Source organism: Parasteatoda tepidariorum, chromosome 4 (assembly GCF_982258835.1).
Source record: "Parasteatoda tepidariorum strain Cologne lab strain chromosome 4, Ptep-v5.0, whole genome shotgun sequence".
Taxonomy (NCBI): domain Eukaryota; kingdom Metazoa; phylum Arthropoda; class Arachnida; order Araneae; family Theridiidae; genus Parasteatoda; species Parasteatoda tepidariorum.
In genome coordinates this window covers 59,451,796-59,467,830 of record NC_141758.1, presented here as the reverse complement: position 1 = coordinate 59,467,830, position 16,035 = coordinate 59,451,796, and the positions used below count along the sequence as shown (strand labels likewise).

At 29.9% G+C, this 16,035-nt stretch overlaps 1 protein-coding gene across 4 annotated transcripts in view; it reads left to right on the top strand.

The window, feature by feature from the left end:
* Positions 1 to 16,035, top strand: part of sli (slit guidance ligand) — a 359,497-nt gene that overhangs the window by 316,994 nt on the left and 26,468 nt on the right. For all 4 annotated transcript variants that reach the window (XM_071182345.2, XM_071182347.1, XM_071182346.1 and 1 more), the window contains exons 16-23: positions 648 to 798; positions 2,032 to 2,106; positions 3,803 to 3,874; positions 5,455 to 5,526; positions 7,280 to 7,351; positions 8,790 to 8,861; positions 10,041 to 10,204; positions 12,379 to 12,517. In XM_071182345.2, the coding sequence (XP_071038446.1) occupies positions 648 to 798; positions 2,032 to 2,106; positions 3,803 to 3,874; positions 5,455 to 5,526; positions 7,280 to 7,351; positions 8,790 to 8,861; positions 10,041 to 10,204; positions 12,379 to 12,517 (817 nt within the window). The remainder of the gene's footprint in view (positions 1 to 647; positions 799 to 2,031; positions 2,107 to 3,802; positions 3,875 to 5,454; positions 5,527 to 7,279; positions 7,352 to 8,789; positions 8,862 to 10,040; positions 10,205 to 12,378; positions 12,518 to 16,035) is intronic.

Here is a 16,035-nt window from a genome sequence, read left to right as displayed (position 1 = left end):
GGTTCATTTGACAAAACACAACCTAACTTCGATGCCCATTACCTAACGAAAAACCTAGCTCCAATGTGCACTTAATTTCTTTCTTATGGTTTTGAAACCATGCTAGTTCTAAATGGTTAAAAAAAACGTATAGTTTTGTATTCATGGTATTTTATCAATACTAGTTGTAAACGATTTCAAAACCTGAAAGGTAAAAATGTTCCTTACTTAAACTTTATGGTTAACACGTTGAATGCCATGGGGGTCACCGGTGATCGGCACTGAGTTTGATCGTAGCGCCACGGTGGTCACCGGTTACTGGCGAAGCCAAGATTATTAGGAACACATAATTCGAATACATTTTTAAATGCTTTTAATTTTTTTAAATATTATTATCGTTACTAAAATGGTTTGAAGAAATTAATGCAATCCATACTGAGAAAATCATTTTGGCAGACGGGCAAGCCATGTAAAATAAGCGTGGCATTCAACGTGTTAATTAGTTGCACAGACTGCTACCCGTCATTTTACCGTAATTTTAGAAGGGAAATTTAAACAGTGTATAACGATAATTTCATCTGAATTGTCACTATGATTGACTTATGCAATTTTCCTTTTTTACCTCATGAAAATTGAGATTTGTTTACAATTTAAGGTTTCTGTTCCAGGTACGGAAGCGTATCGCACAAGAGGAGCTGGTGAATGCGCATCTGTTCATGACTGCCCTGATCCTTGCGTATGTGAAGGGACAATGGTGGATTGTTCAGGAAAGCGATTAAGAGATATACCTGAAAATATACCATCTTTTACCACTGAACTGTAAGTTGTGGCACAAATAATTTTTATAGATTTTTCATTCTATATTACAAAATGTATTTCATGAAAAGAGTAATATCGATTCATTTTGAGTTAGTAGTCGTACTTCACTTTTTAATACTTCGTTTCTAAAGATGCACTATGGGATATTGGCGACTCTTTGGAAACATCCCTGAAGTTTGCCATTGCAATTTTGATTTTCTGCAAAGGGGATGGCTTCCCCATTTTGGTATTTTGACAACCTTCGATGCAAAAATTTTAAGTTAGCAATTTTTTTCGGAGCTACAGAAAAATTTCGATATAATGCATATTACAAGAAGTCTGATGTTTAAGTTTACCTCATAATGATAATATAGATACAAAAAGTTATGACAAATGTTACAACAAAAAGTTATAATATTATAGTTAGATACAAAAGTTATAACCGGTTTAAAAAAATAGCCCTCTACTATTACTTCAAATTCTTTTGAAGGAATAAGACTTTTCTAATGTTTATGTTTAAGTTGGCAATGTTATACGAAAAATGGCAAAATAGGAGACATTTTTTACTTATATCAATACATAAAGAGGAAAAACAGACATACTTAACAACTTAACATACTTACAAACTTAATTATTTATGTTTGTAGAGCAAAGATGCGTGAGCGACTACCGGCTAAGTATTTTTGGTTACAAAAGAAGAAAAATTATAATTTTTAAGAATCCTGTTTAACACTTCCTATTGATAACCCAATATTTACCATGCCCCTTATTTCTCTTCTTGACTATTTATTGAAATAACCATTCAGAGTTATCAATGACTTAAAAAGTTACTACACTCTAGTACTAGAGTATAATAACTTTTTTTGCTATTTAAACATTAAATATGTGTATTAGCTTAAAACGACAAGCTCGCTATAACGACAATCTTATCTGATATTCTTTAATCATCGTTATAAGAGACTTTTACTGTTCTTCTAGTATTGCGTATAAAATTGTTTTGAATCCAGATATTTTTTTTAAAGGAATACAGAATTTATTTCTGAAAATCTCTTTAATTTTCATTTTTATTGCAAAAAGTCTGTTTATTTAAAAGAGAATAAATAATAGAACATTTCAAAAACGTTTCATCAAAGTGGCGTCAACAATACAGAAATTTCCTTTAAAATAATTTCACTTGTTTTCATATTTTAGTATTAAACTTGTTTTAACAAGGAATTAAATGTTATTACATTGGATGTATTTGTTCTTTTTCAGACGATTGAATAACAATGTAATCCCTAAAATAAAGGCTAATGGTATCTTCAAAAAACTACAAAATTTGGCGAAATTGTAAGTATATACACATACAGAAAAATCTTTCTCAAAAACATCTTTTTTTTACGTTATAAACTTTTTAGAAAATCACGCTAAGCTCTAATACTATCTATATACATTGTTGACAATTGCTAAGGAAGTGTTCTTTGTGAAACACGTCTGCCAAGGGCAACCTAGGCACGCTCTATAAGATTTAGGTCAGAAAAGTACGTAGGTCATTGTGTACGGTCAATATCTTTACTTTTAGCGCACTTGAGTTTCCGCTCAATGTCGTCCATATAAACAGACCTACCACGACCCTAAAGAGACAAACATGATCCAGAATAATTTCTCTGCAGTATCGCTGTGATGTAACGTTACCTCGCTCAACGATGTGAAGTGGTGTTCAACATGTGAGTTTGATGCCAGCCTATACCGGCACGTCTGGGCCATACCGATCAGCCGATCACCTTTATGAACCTATTGTTGTGCACAACGTGTTCCTCTCTCTCTCAACACTAACTGGTAGCCAGAATCAATTTTCATAATGAATCAGGATTCGTTGGAAAACATCCCTCTGGACAACTTTTGGTTACCACAACCAATACGTCCCTTAAACCAACGTAATCTTCCTCATGGTTAGAGCGAGATGCATTCAACTTGATTTTATCGCCGTGAGATGACATGTGTACCAGTAGTGGTTGCAAGATTTGCAGCTATCTGTCTGGGAGTGACATTTCTGTTCTTTTTCGCTACTGGGGATACACACAGTTACTCTTGAAGTGTGGTGTACCTACAACGACCACCGGCATGCTATCGTCTAGCATCTCCACCTTCAGCGGTCTTTTTTCCGATACTGCGGCCTCAGTCGAACTCAAATGATGCATTGCCAACATTTTGCACCTAATTATTGCAACACCACACTGAATTTCATAGCAACCTATGGTGCTATTTTGGTAGAGTACCTAACATTATGAATTTTCGAATGAATGAAGACATTGTGTGCGCTGCCTATTATACAGATAACGGGTACTGATCTCCATCCAGGATCGTAGCCAGGGGGGGGGGGACTGTCGGGAGAAATCCTCCCCCCCCCCCGAAATTCTGGGATTCAAACTTTTTAGTCTTTCTTTGAGCCTCTCAGTAAAAAGAAAAACAAAAACTGTCGAATCAAATCTTTTATTAACTAACTTTATTAAGCATATTTCGGGATATTCCGGTTCGTCCTAAAAAAGTAATCGAAAAATTTTCGTCAAATCCCCGTCGCATATCTTTGTAAACTTTGTTTACAAATTGATTATAACTATTATTTAATAATAAATGAAAAATAATTATTATGTAATATTTTTTAATTACTAGTTTAACGTTTGCAAACAACAGAATAAACAATATTTGTTATAATGTTTTTCCCCTACTTTGCACGTCTGAAACCGTCCTTGCTTCTTACCATATCACCCCCCCCCCCGAAAAATTATCCTGGCTACGGTCTTGTCTCCATCTACACTTAAATTTTACTGTTATTAGTCGGCTGTCAAGAACAATGCTTTGCATAAATTAGTTGTTCCTTAGCAATTGTCAAGCAGCGTAGAAAAATTTGGTTCAAGTTAACATCAAAAATGAGAATTTGTAAAAAAAATAAATAAATAAATAAAATATTTTATGTTAAATGTACATCTGTTACAATATATTTTTCCGTTAAAATTATTAACTTGTGTTTATTTTTTATTTTGAGGGATTTGAGTAACAATGAAATTTCTGAAATTGATGATGGTGCTTTTCACGGAGCCAATCAGCTTACTGATTTGTAAGTATTTATTTTTGAACAATTTATTAAACTGCCATTAATCATTCAAAATTAAATAACAATAGAGGTTTCAACGCTATATTGGAACCTTTTGAAAACCATTGGTCCTACATATTTTTCAGAGGAAGAAAAATTCTATTTTATTCTTTATTCTATTTCCATAAGACTACACAAAAATAGGTAGCTATAGTTTGAAACAATTTAACTAAATGTTACTTATCGATTTCGGAGGCTATTACCATATTACCATGACCTATTACCTCAAAATTTCTATTAAGACCCTATATTGATGTATTAGTTAAACATTACTAAAATACTAGAAATAATTATTGACGTAAATAACATTCACAATACTAGAAGTAATTATCTACGCAAATAACATGCACAATACTGGAAGTAATTATCAACACAAATAACATCTACTATACTAGAAGTAATTATTATCACAATTAGCTATAATGATAGTTTGGCGATTGTTTACGAGACCCAAAACGGATATTTGCCAATTCACTCAACATTATTTAAACCGATTTTTCTCAAAATAATAATATATTTAACAAATCCTGCTTTTAACTAACAATTATTATCTTTCTTATAATTGTATTAATTAAAAAGTATAAAATTAAAAGATATCTTTCCTACACTAAAATTACAAAAACAGTCGAATATTAACTGCAAAATTAATTCTAAAAAAAGAAATTCCGGAAAGTATTGAATTTTAATTAGTTTTAAACAAATTATTTTATAATAATTAGCGCAAATACATATACTAATACAATAATTTGACTTCAATGATTTTTCTTTTAGTTTTAGTTTTTGCCTATTTGCATTATTTTGTTTATTTAATTTTGACTTCATACATTTTTTGCACTATTTTAATAGATGGTAAGATTTATTAGGAGTTTCCTTTTTGAACTTTCAGAAACGTATGTTATTCTCTAATTAGTTTTTTAATAAATTTATGAAACATGCAGTTTATAACAGAAATTTAATTACTGAAGATGTTTAAATATATGAATTTTGGTATTAAAGTATTAGATTCAGTATTTAATAATCAATTCTAATCTTAATTCGTTTTAACTATATTCATAATGTGGCCATAATATGCATTTGTTTACTCATTAGCCAAAATGAAGAGAAAAAAATAAGCATTAGAAGACTCAAATTAACATTTCAGAGTGAAAAAAAGAGTCTAATATACTTCAACGAATTTGTCAACCCAATCCAAATGTGAAATTAAAAGCATCTTAACTATTTAGATTGTCGGATAAACAAGGTCGTTATCAGGGGGGGGGGTAATTGTCTAGTTAAAACCAATGGAAATTCCTTAAAAGGAATAAAATGCTTTTTACCTTTTTAAATTTTTTATGCTATATTTTTTGCCAAAATAGCACTTTGTTAAAATAACAATACTTATCTGCTTAAAAAACAGGTGTTCGTTTTTAAATAACAGTATTTTTCTGTGAAATAAATTGCTTTATACTGACACACTAGCTGACTGTTTTTTTTTCTCCGTAAATTTAACAGATTTTCTTGCAGTGTAGGTTGCCTAAAACCAAATATTTTATTTCTATTTTTAGATTATTAACTGAAAACAAATTGAAAGAAGTCACTGCTAAAATGTTCAACGGTATTTCAAATCTGAAAACACTGTAAGTATGATTATTCTCTTTAATAAGAGAATAATTAACACTCTTTTTCCTCGTTATCTCTAATCTGAATATTGCGTGATACATTTTTCCTGTTGCTTTATGTAGCTATTCGAAAAACTGTTTGCGTGGTTTTGGTGTATATTAAGGTAACAAATGATTTGGGGTTGAATTTTTTTTATATATACGTGGATGATTCTTCAAAAAGTGCCATATTGAAGAGTATAAAGCATAATTGTATTAAAATAATTTTTAAAGTATTCTTTTTTAACTAAGTATTAGTTGTATTAATAAAATCTAATGATTATAGAAATAAAAATCTAATAATTAGTAGTCTAATAATTAATAAATAAAATCTAATAATGAGTAGTCTAATAATTAGAAAATAAAATATAATAATTAGTAGTATTAATAAAATCTATTAATCTACATAGAATTGACTCTCATGAAAATACATTAGCAGCTCACTTTGAATAAACTTTGCAAAAATTTCATTTTTTTGATGTTTTGCCAAGTGGCTCATAGGGTGCCTTGAAACGTTAACTAATTAAAAATGCTATTTGTTTCTTTTTTTAAAATAATAATAAATAATAATAATTTCTTTTTTTAAATAATAATTTTTTTTAAATAATGTAATAATCACCATACATCTCTGACATTTTTGAACGGAGACTAAATTAATATGTTTAAATATGTTTTATATGCTTTTAAAATAATTTTATATAAAAATATAACATTTTCATTTTTTCAAATTAATAGTTAATAAATATGATTTAAACGTTTCTAAAATAAAACGGCAGCAAGTTATATACATATTTTCTCCTATCCCAGTTTCTTCTAAGAATTTTGTCTGAAAAAATAAATAAAAATAAAAATTAAAATATATATAAATAATAAAAATGAAATATAAAAATAAATTCGAGAAAATATCACAATTCATTTTTATGTTTTTTTGCTATCAATTTTATCTGTACTAGAGTAAAACTCTCATATCGAGTACATAGTTTGAACATGTAATGTACATAAGATCATTCTCGCAACAGCCCATTGTGGGCCAGGGGGTGATGAAGATTCGACAATTTTTACACAATTTCGAGACCAACGGTGTTATTGTGGCAGTGTGGCTTAAATTGCGCGCCAATCGCCTTTACTTCTCTGACATGTTTCGTACCTATGGATCTGAAGCTGGGTGAGTTTCCAACCACCGCCAATCGAACCCCCGTTCTTCATGATAACAGTCCAGCACATTAACCACTGAACCATCGTGGTTCATGTAATGCAAATATAGGACAATAATTTAATTTTAAAATTTACTAATTTATATACACAAATTTTTTTAAATATATTTCATAGTCTTATATAGTGGGGCAAGTGCTTATAGTAGACTGTTAGTAAAATGTGGTTTCGGTCAAATAATGATTCTATAAGTTGAAATTTCTTAGCTGTTATAAAATAAAATAATCTACCTCTGTTAACATAAATATTAACTCATTCCATGTAATATAAATAATTCTATTTTTTATGAAATTCACAACATAAATATTCACTCATAACGCATGATATAAATCATACCATTAGCAGAATATGAAGAATTTTAAATCACTTGGATTCATAATAACAATAATGTATCCATTTATAATTAATATTTTCTCGCTCTTACTAAATTTGGTGAAGAAAAACTTAATATCTCTAACTTAATGTAACATTTCTATTAATTACTATCTCTAACGAATATCTCTTTACTTTCTACTTTCAGGATGCTGAGAACAAATTTGCTGACTTGCGTCTCTAATGATACATTCACCAGTTTGGGTTCTCTGCAATTACTGTAAGTGCCATTAACTCTTAATCATTATTGAAGTATGCTCTTTCGTTATGGCCGCAAATCTCTTCGGTTACCCAATCTTTCGATAATTATTCATTTTAATGAACTCGGGGACCATTGGAAAAAGGATGAAATATTAATAGATAGAAATGTTCTTCGAAGATTTTGTCGATAGTGGTCGTCGATCGATGTTTTGAGGGTATTATTTATGTATAAGTAAAAGTATGTTTCCGAAGGTGAATATTTGCTGTCATTTTAAGTTGAGGGGAAACTTTAAAATGCATTATTCATCATTGCGATTAGTTTTGTTCTAAACTTAATTAATCAAATTTTTGAATATTTTTAAGTTTTGGCTGTCTTTGAAGCTAGAAAAGTTTAAGGATAACACACAAGTAGAAAGTTGTTAATCTTTCTAATCTTTCTTTCTTGTATTTGTAAAAGTAAAAAAATGCAAAGTGAATCAAAATTTTCCTTATTTTAAATTATTGTAGAGGTTTTTTAAATAATATTTTGCTCATTAGGTAAAATGTTGTGAAATAAAGTAGAAATTGCAATAAAAAAATCTTATGTAAAGGTTTTTTGTTTTTTGATGAAAAACTCGTTAAATTTTGGAATGCACTGCAAAATGTAAAATTCTATACAAAAATTAAAGACAAAGAAGTATTCTTATAATAATATTTGTGAAAATAACTTACTTATAATTTATATCTAAAGGAAACTTTCATTATTTTGATGTTACAACAACTTTCTGGATATAAATTAATTAATATCTGGAGAAAACTTTAATTATTTTAATATTTAATGTTCAAAACACTTTTTGGATATAAATTAATTAATATCTAAAGTAACCTTTCCGCATTTTAATATTTAATGTTAAAAGAAACTTGCTGGTTATAAATTCATTAATATCTAAACAAAACCTAACACTTTTCGATTCAAATCTGAAATAAAAAAGGAAATATTTTCATGAAATTCAAATTTAATTTTTATGTAAAGAATAGTTTCCTTGAGAAGATTAATTCTAAAAGGCAATTTTAGGTCATCAATTAATTAATTGATAAGACATTAATTAGGCTGCAAGGTTTAAACGACGTTTACGATGCAACGTCGATTAAGGCATTGGTTAAGGACAAAGATAAGTTACGCGGTTGCGGGGTAAATGAAGTAAAACAAAAACAGAAAACACAAGTAGTTCTCTTGTTAAATTCACAGTAGACTGTTTTTGCTAAATATATACATATATACACATATATTATTTCTTTTGCTTATTTTTATTTCAAAGTCAATAATGGTAATCATAATAAACTTGACTAAAAGTAAAATTTAGAGTCGGATGCGGTTCCCTGTTAATTAAAAATGTTCTTTTTTCTGAAATTGAAACGGATTTAAATATCTATGACGGTTTCTATATTTTTATTTTTTTTTTAATTATTTTTTTTAGATCTTTGTATGATAATCGAATCACTCACATTATGGCTGGTGCATTTGATAAGATGCCTGCTTTAACAACATTGTAAGTATATTTTAATTGAACAATCTATGTATTTTGTTACAATAGAAAAAAAATATTAATTCAAACAAACATTCAAGTTGTTTTCAAAAACTGGTTTTTGTAACTGTAGCAATACCGATATAACAGTAGCAAAAAAAGTTTAAAAAAATAAATTTTTAGATTTCTAGAAATGTTGTAATTTTTATAACGTGGGAAAAACTCGTACACAATATACAGTGCTCAAAATAAAAAAGTGAACTTCCTGAATAAACTTATATCTACAGATCGAATTATGACTCAATCTTAATGGTTTGGGGGCCTCACCATATATCGTGGTGACTCAGTTTTCATGGTTTTCCTCTCCCTGTAACGCAAATGCGGGTTAGTTCCACCCGCAAAGACATCCACGAAGGCAAATTTCTCCTAATACTTGATCCAGGAGTTCTCTTGTCTTGATTGGGTTCAAAATTACAAGGCTACGAGTTGAACATTAGGAGTCGTAAACTCAGAATTGGGTCAGCTGTTCATCACCTGTTATGAAATAAAATATACATGAGGATAGTTTAAGTTGCAAAATCAAACACAAGAACGTACTTTTGCTAAATAATCACACTTTTTTATTATTTCTCAAGAACTAATCGATCCATTCTCTTCAAATTTCAGATATTTTTCTTTTAAAATTGCGTAGAATAAAATAGTTAAAAATGTCATGCTTTAAAATTCAAATTTTTTAGCTCAACGATAAAAAAAACTAATAAATAATTGCTTAATGTACAGAACTAACTTTGGACACGCATGTTTTACAGTCACGTTCTGACACATTTTGATTTGCTTTCTTTAATCCAGGGAATATGGCCAAAATACACAAAAGGTGAAATTAACATTTACAGGTTCAAAATTTCAACCAAATACCACACCAGATTGCGACTTTGAGGGTCAAGAAGCCAGTTTCGTTTTTTTTCGGGGGGGGGGAGTATCTTTATTCAGAGAAAGTACGTATTGCCATACGTTAAGCCCTCTAACTATTAAAACTGAGCACCAGAAGGTGAAAAATCCAATGAATAGACCAAAAACTATTCAATGTACTCGTATTTTTTCGCACTGTTTATAAAGTTGCCAGCTGGCATCTTAAAAACACATGAACTACGAAAATCGATTGCTGTTTTATGAAATTTAAACAAATCTCCTTCTCTTTTACAGGAACCTCCTAGCAAATCCTTTGAAGTGTACGTGTAGACTGAGGTGGCTCAGTGATTGGTTGAAGAGATCGAATATAGTCAATGGGAATCCACGCTGCCAAGCACCCATGTCTCTCAAAGATATTCCCATTAAGGACGTAGAGAAAAAAGAATTTGAGTGTGACAGTGAGTCAGTTTCATTTACAATTTTTAACTATACGAAAGCTCAAAGCTAACTTAAGTCGCTGAGCAAGTGGAAAAAACTAAGTATCTAAATCGAAGATAATGATAATTGAGATATCGAAACAGTTTTGAAAATATATTTTATTCATTGAATGTTAGTTTTAGAAAATTTAAACACTTTTTAGAATTATGATTATAAACTTTTTTGAGACATATACGCAGTTTCTTGTAGTTTTGATCCAAAATAATAAAATCGCTGTTCCTCGTTTAATTATGACGGATCTATCTATCGCTCATGGGCTGCAATAGAGGCACAACTAAAAAAACACGCGTTTTGGACTTAGAACACGTGTAAATATGAAAATACGCATTCTTTTTAGCAGCAGTAATAGCACAACTCATAATTCAACTTGAAGGTAATCTTCGTTTAAGCAAACTAAAGCATTTCCTATGCATTTTCACTAGTAATGAAAACTTTAAACCCACTTATCTCAAAACATGATTTTTTGAGTTGTGCCGCTATAGCAGCTCATGAGCGATATAATCTTTATATTTATTTACAAATATAAAATTAATCTTTATATATATAAAAATTAAGTATTATAATCCAATATCAAGAAGAAAAATAGCAAAATATTGGAACTAGTGCCTGATTAATCAGAAGACCTGACAGACTTAACCTAAAGCCCCCAATTTCTAAAGGTCACATAAAATTAGAAGAAAAAAAATTTTTTTTGAGAAGTAAACTAGAATTATAAGTTCAAAAATTGAAATAAATAAGAGCTTTAATTATGTTAATCCATCGTAATTCTCTTTTGTCATAAATCATACAAAAGCATTTTGTTCACAAATATTTGGTTCAAGATTACGATCATCAGACGAGCCTTTGGTAGTTCTGCATTTGCAACTCTAGATTTTTTATTCAGATTCCTGATTAGATCGATATCAGGTCTTTATACTTTATAAATCAAATTCAAGAATATATCAAAAATTTGAACTACAGTTCAAGTCTTTATATTATATATATATCAACATCAAAAAGAAGACAACTAAAATTTAACGCTACTGTCTATCTAACTAAAGAACTCCCACCAGAGAGTCTTGGCCGAAAACAAGAAAATACGCAATTCAAAGAAAGAAGCTTTTGATACTTTTCTCGCTGACAAAAAGTCAAAATTTGCCCTTAATGTTTACCTCAGAGCCCTATTTAAAAATAATTTAACCTCCCAACAATATCGCTAACAATCCAGTAGATGACAGGCTGAAGGAGTTCTTTAATTAGACATCGAGTCATCTTACTATATAAATCAACATCAAAAAGAAGATATCAAAGGTTTGGAAAATAAATAATCTCCATAATTCATACATCAACAGAATGCATAACCATTTTGTTATGTTAAATCTAAAATTCTAATCTGTAATTGAGGTTTGAAATTTAACAACTATGACCAACTCTTAGTAATCAATTCTAAAAATGCTATCTCAGCCAATATTTTTTTAAAAAAAAGAATTCTCGTTTACATACAACAATTAGATCTTAGTAATAGGACATGAAACAAATTACAGATTACTAGATGCTGATACCAGATGGACGCGACCTACTTGCTCATAGTAGTATATCGCTCATGGGCTGCAATAGTTGCACAACTCAAAAACCATGCGTTTTGGACTAAGAACAGGTGTAAATATGAAAATACGCATTCTTTTCAGCAGCAATACTAGCACAACTCATAATTCAACTTGAAGGTAATCTTCGTTTAAGCAAGCTAAAGCATTTCTTATGCATTTTCCTTCGCAATGAAAATTTTAAACCCACTTATCTCAAAACAAGATTTTTTGAGCTGTGCCGCTATTGCAGCCCATGAGCGATACGATCTTTTAACAGTAGTTACAATCTGAAGAAGGTTATTCCATTAATTTTCCCTTTTTTACATTGCAAGGCCTCATGATAATTCCATTTCGTTGTCTTAAACAAAAAATCTTCGGGGCATTTTTTTTTAATTCCAAGAAGCTAAATTCATTTTCATTAAACATCAATGGAGAATGTTGATGATAATCAAGATATCCCATAAAACACCAACCTACCTTTTTTGTCGATTTTTCTTTGCACGCCCGACTAATTCCGTGACTGCTTACTTTTAATATATTTTTCTTCTTTTTTTAATCTTTCCTTCCAGTCGGCATGGAAGAAGAAGAAGGCTGTGGAGCTACATTGACCTGCCCCCTGGGGTGTACCTGTACCGGTACAGTGGTTCACTGTAGCAGAAGGAAACTTAAGGCCTCCCCAAGAAATATCCCTCCCACTACTACGGAACTGTAAGTAGCTTCCACCTCCGTCATCACCTGTACTTCCAATTTTTTTTTCTAATTTTATTTTTTTAAATAGCAATTATTGTTTGCTGTTTGCCGACGCCCTTTGGCGTATTGAGGGTGTAGCGCGTCGTCAGATATTTGATTGATCTAGACCGAGTTGATTAATTGGGGGTGTTACGCCTTAGAGGTGATACTTCAAATTTACTACTGCTGATCATCCCCCGCACCATAAGAAACAATTCATATCTTTCTGTTCGATTTTTTTTTCTCGTCACTAAACTTACCACTCTAAAGTTTTCTATGAGATATTTTGTGTAGTCAACTCTTCTTCATATGACGAATATGACTTCATATTCGACAAACTCTTCTTCATATGACGAAACATTAAAACTCCTGAAATAGAAACACAAGGACATTTTCAATACTTTTTGTAGACTTCAGGGGTCTGTTTAGACGAAATTTGGGTTCGTCAACGGACCCTTCACAAAATATCTTTTCATAAAAACGAACCCTTCACAAAATATTTTGACTTAAAAACAGACCCTTCACAAAATGATTTTTCACACTTTATCTTCATTATTGTTTTGTTAATCGAATAAACCCTTCCCAGTGGGGAAAACAAGAAAGATGGATGTAAACGAATTAAGTTTTGTCTTCGGCAGACGCTTCTTCCTTTATTCGTCCGAAATGAATATTCTGCGTTCAGCAGTATAGGCTAAATACCAAATATTTGTATGTTGCATCTCTAATTTAGTAGCAGCAATGGCTGTTTATTTTTTAAAATAAAAATTTTTTAATTATAATTTTACAGCGTTGAGCATAATCTTGTATCTCTTTACAATTTACAAACTCCTTGAAAAAGTTTTTTGCAATAATAAGACCCTATTTGCACAAATTCGCAAAAGCTGGACCCTGGTTGAAAGAATGTGACTTAACGTTTATTTTATATTCTCAAATTACGAGTAATTTTTTCACAATTTTACAAAAACGGACCTTTGACAAAATGTCTGGACAGACCCCTGGACTTTTTATTAAGATTTTATTTAATTTTTTTCTGTAAATAAAAATGTTCTTATTTTTCCGCCCTTTTAAACATTTGAACATTTATTATTTTTTTAAAAAATTAGAGATTACTCCCTTTCTAAAACTAATAAAATTAAATAAAAATTTTAAATTCCGCTTCAAACACAAAAAAAAAAATGCTTTTATGAACCTTAAAACTTTACAGCTACAAAATCACCTAAAATTTCTCAAAATATTTGACTTTTTATTCTTAAAGCCAGATCATGCATTATTTCTTAAGAAAACAGTTTATTGATAAACTTCTTTAGAATTGATTGAAGGATCATGAAGATGTTCTTTAACACCTTCATTAGCGTTAAAAAGCTTAATATTTTTTTTAAATTATTGATTTAAAAATAAAAATGGCTTTAAGAAATATATTCCAAAACTTTCCTAGAACGAATTCACTTGAAGTTTCTCAAGACAGTTAACTTTTTTTATTCTTAGAAAGAAGATTGTGTATTATTTCTTACGAAAGCAATTTAAGAGTGTTTTTGAAAACTCACCAAAATAAATAAATAAATAAAACAAGACCAATTTAAATACCTTACACTTGAAAAAACAATTTAGGGAAATTTTTCCACCTATACGAAAATTATCAAGAACAACTTTTAAATTGGTCTGAAGGTAATTTCGTTTTTTTTTCTAATGAAAATAAAAGACGATTTTCTTATTGTGAATAAATATTTTATTGAATCAAAAATTGTCCATTCTGGTTCATTACCTTCAGCTATCTTCTTGGTAATCGTAACATGATTCCAGGCACATAAAATTTCTGTTCTTTGCTGTCAAAATACTAAATCATATGGTTTTTGAAGTAAAAGTTTTAACCATTTAAAATAATTAGTAACTAGAACATTATTGTCGACAATCCATTTTTCGTAAACAGTGATGATGCGCTTTAAAAATTCTTGACGTTTGAAAAAATTAGATGTCAACGCGACGGTTCTTTCCGTAAGAACATAAAAAATCCATATATCGAGTTTTGAGATTAAAATTTAGGCTTTGCAAATTATTATAAACGGTCTAATTCGATAAATTTAATATCTCACGACTTGTTATTCGCAGGTTTGAATCAATTAACGCTTTTATTGCGTCCTCATTGGCTTACACTGTGATGCATCATCTTGCTTCTTAATCGAAATGTCGTTGAATCAAAATTACAGTTTCTGCACTGGCGTATGGCCAATGCATCTTCTCTACACATCAGAATTTTTTTTCTAGCTTGGGCAACATTTCGCCGCAAAAGTAAAGTATGCTGAAAATTCGGCTTTTCACTTTTTATATTTGAAAGGTTACCGATCAAAAACTATTGCATAGAATCAGGCGAACGTTTTGCTATACCATCTGTCAAAATAAATGATTTTGCGACCTCACAGTCATGAATAACTGTTGTAAACGCACAGCAGTTATGAAATCAGCATATTAAAACAACAGGATCTTCAAAAGAAAAGAAAAAAAAAGCCTCAATGATGACCTTCTACTGAATCTCAAGTTTGAAATTATGTTTGCGAAGATGTGTCAAAGGAATTCTTTAAACCTCACGCAGAATTTTTTTAAGCAAATTTTTCATACTTTTTTAATTATTTTGTATTAATTTTGGCGAACAATAAGTAAAAAAATATTACATTTTGTGTTTTTATAATTTATAGTTATGAAATACACCATAAAACACTGGTGTCTCGTTTTGACTTAAGGCAAAATCCTCCAAACATAGCTCACTTCCAAACAATAATTTTTCAAATTGGCACTTTTTTACAGTTATTTAGATTTAAGAGAAATAGTTATTTAATTATCAATGAAATTTCCTTAATTTTCAAAATAAATTATTGAATTGACTGAAAAAAATGGTTTTTCAAAATACTTTTTTGGATTGTGTATGTTAGTACAAATGTAATTCTGATAATTCAACAGATTTTTTTAGTTATTATTAAACTGTTTTTTATAATTAAAAAACACCCTAATATATTTTTGTTCGTAATTAAAGCTTTCGAAAAAATATTTAAAAAGAATAGCTCTGGACCATGTATATACTGTTTTTAGGTAAAAAATTAAATTAAAATTTTCAATCGTCGCTTTAAAAATCTAAACAAAAACATCTTTCTAAATCTGTCAAAAACTTTATTCCAAAACTTTTCCAGACCGAATTCACTTGAAGTTTCTCACGCCAGCAAACTTTTCATTCTTAGAATCAAAATCGCGCATTATTTCTTACGAAAACAATTTAATAATAACCTTCTATTGAATCTCAAGTTTGAGATCAGTGAACAGCTAAAAATTAAACCTATTTAATCCGTCAAGACTTTTCACGGGTCACTGAATATGCGGGGGTGTGCTAAGGTGCAGTTAATTCCATCTTCACGCAGTCTCGACACCATCAGAATATGAAATGAACCCTTTCTTGATGGTTTGTGTTATCAGATAAGGATCTAAATTTTAGGTTGCATTGCAATATAATT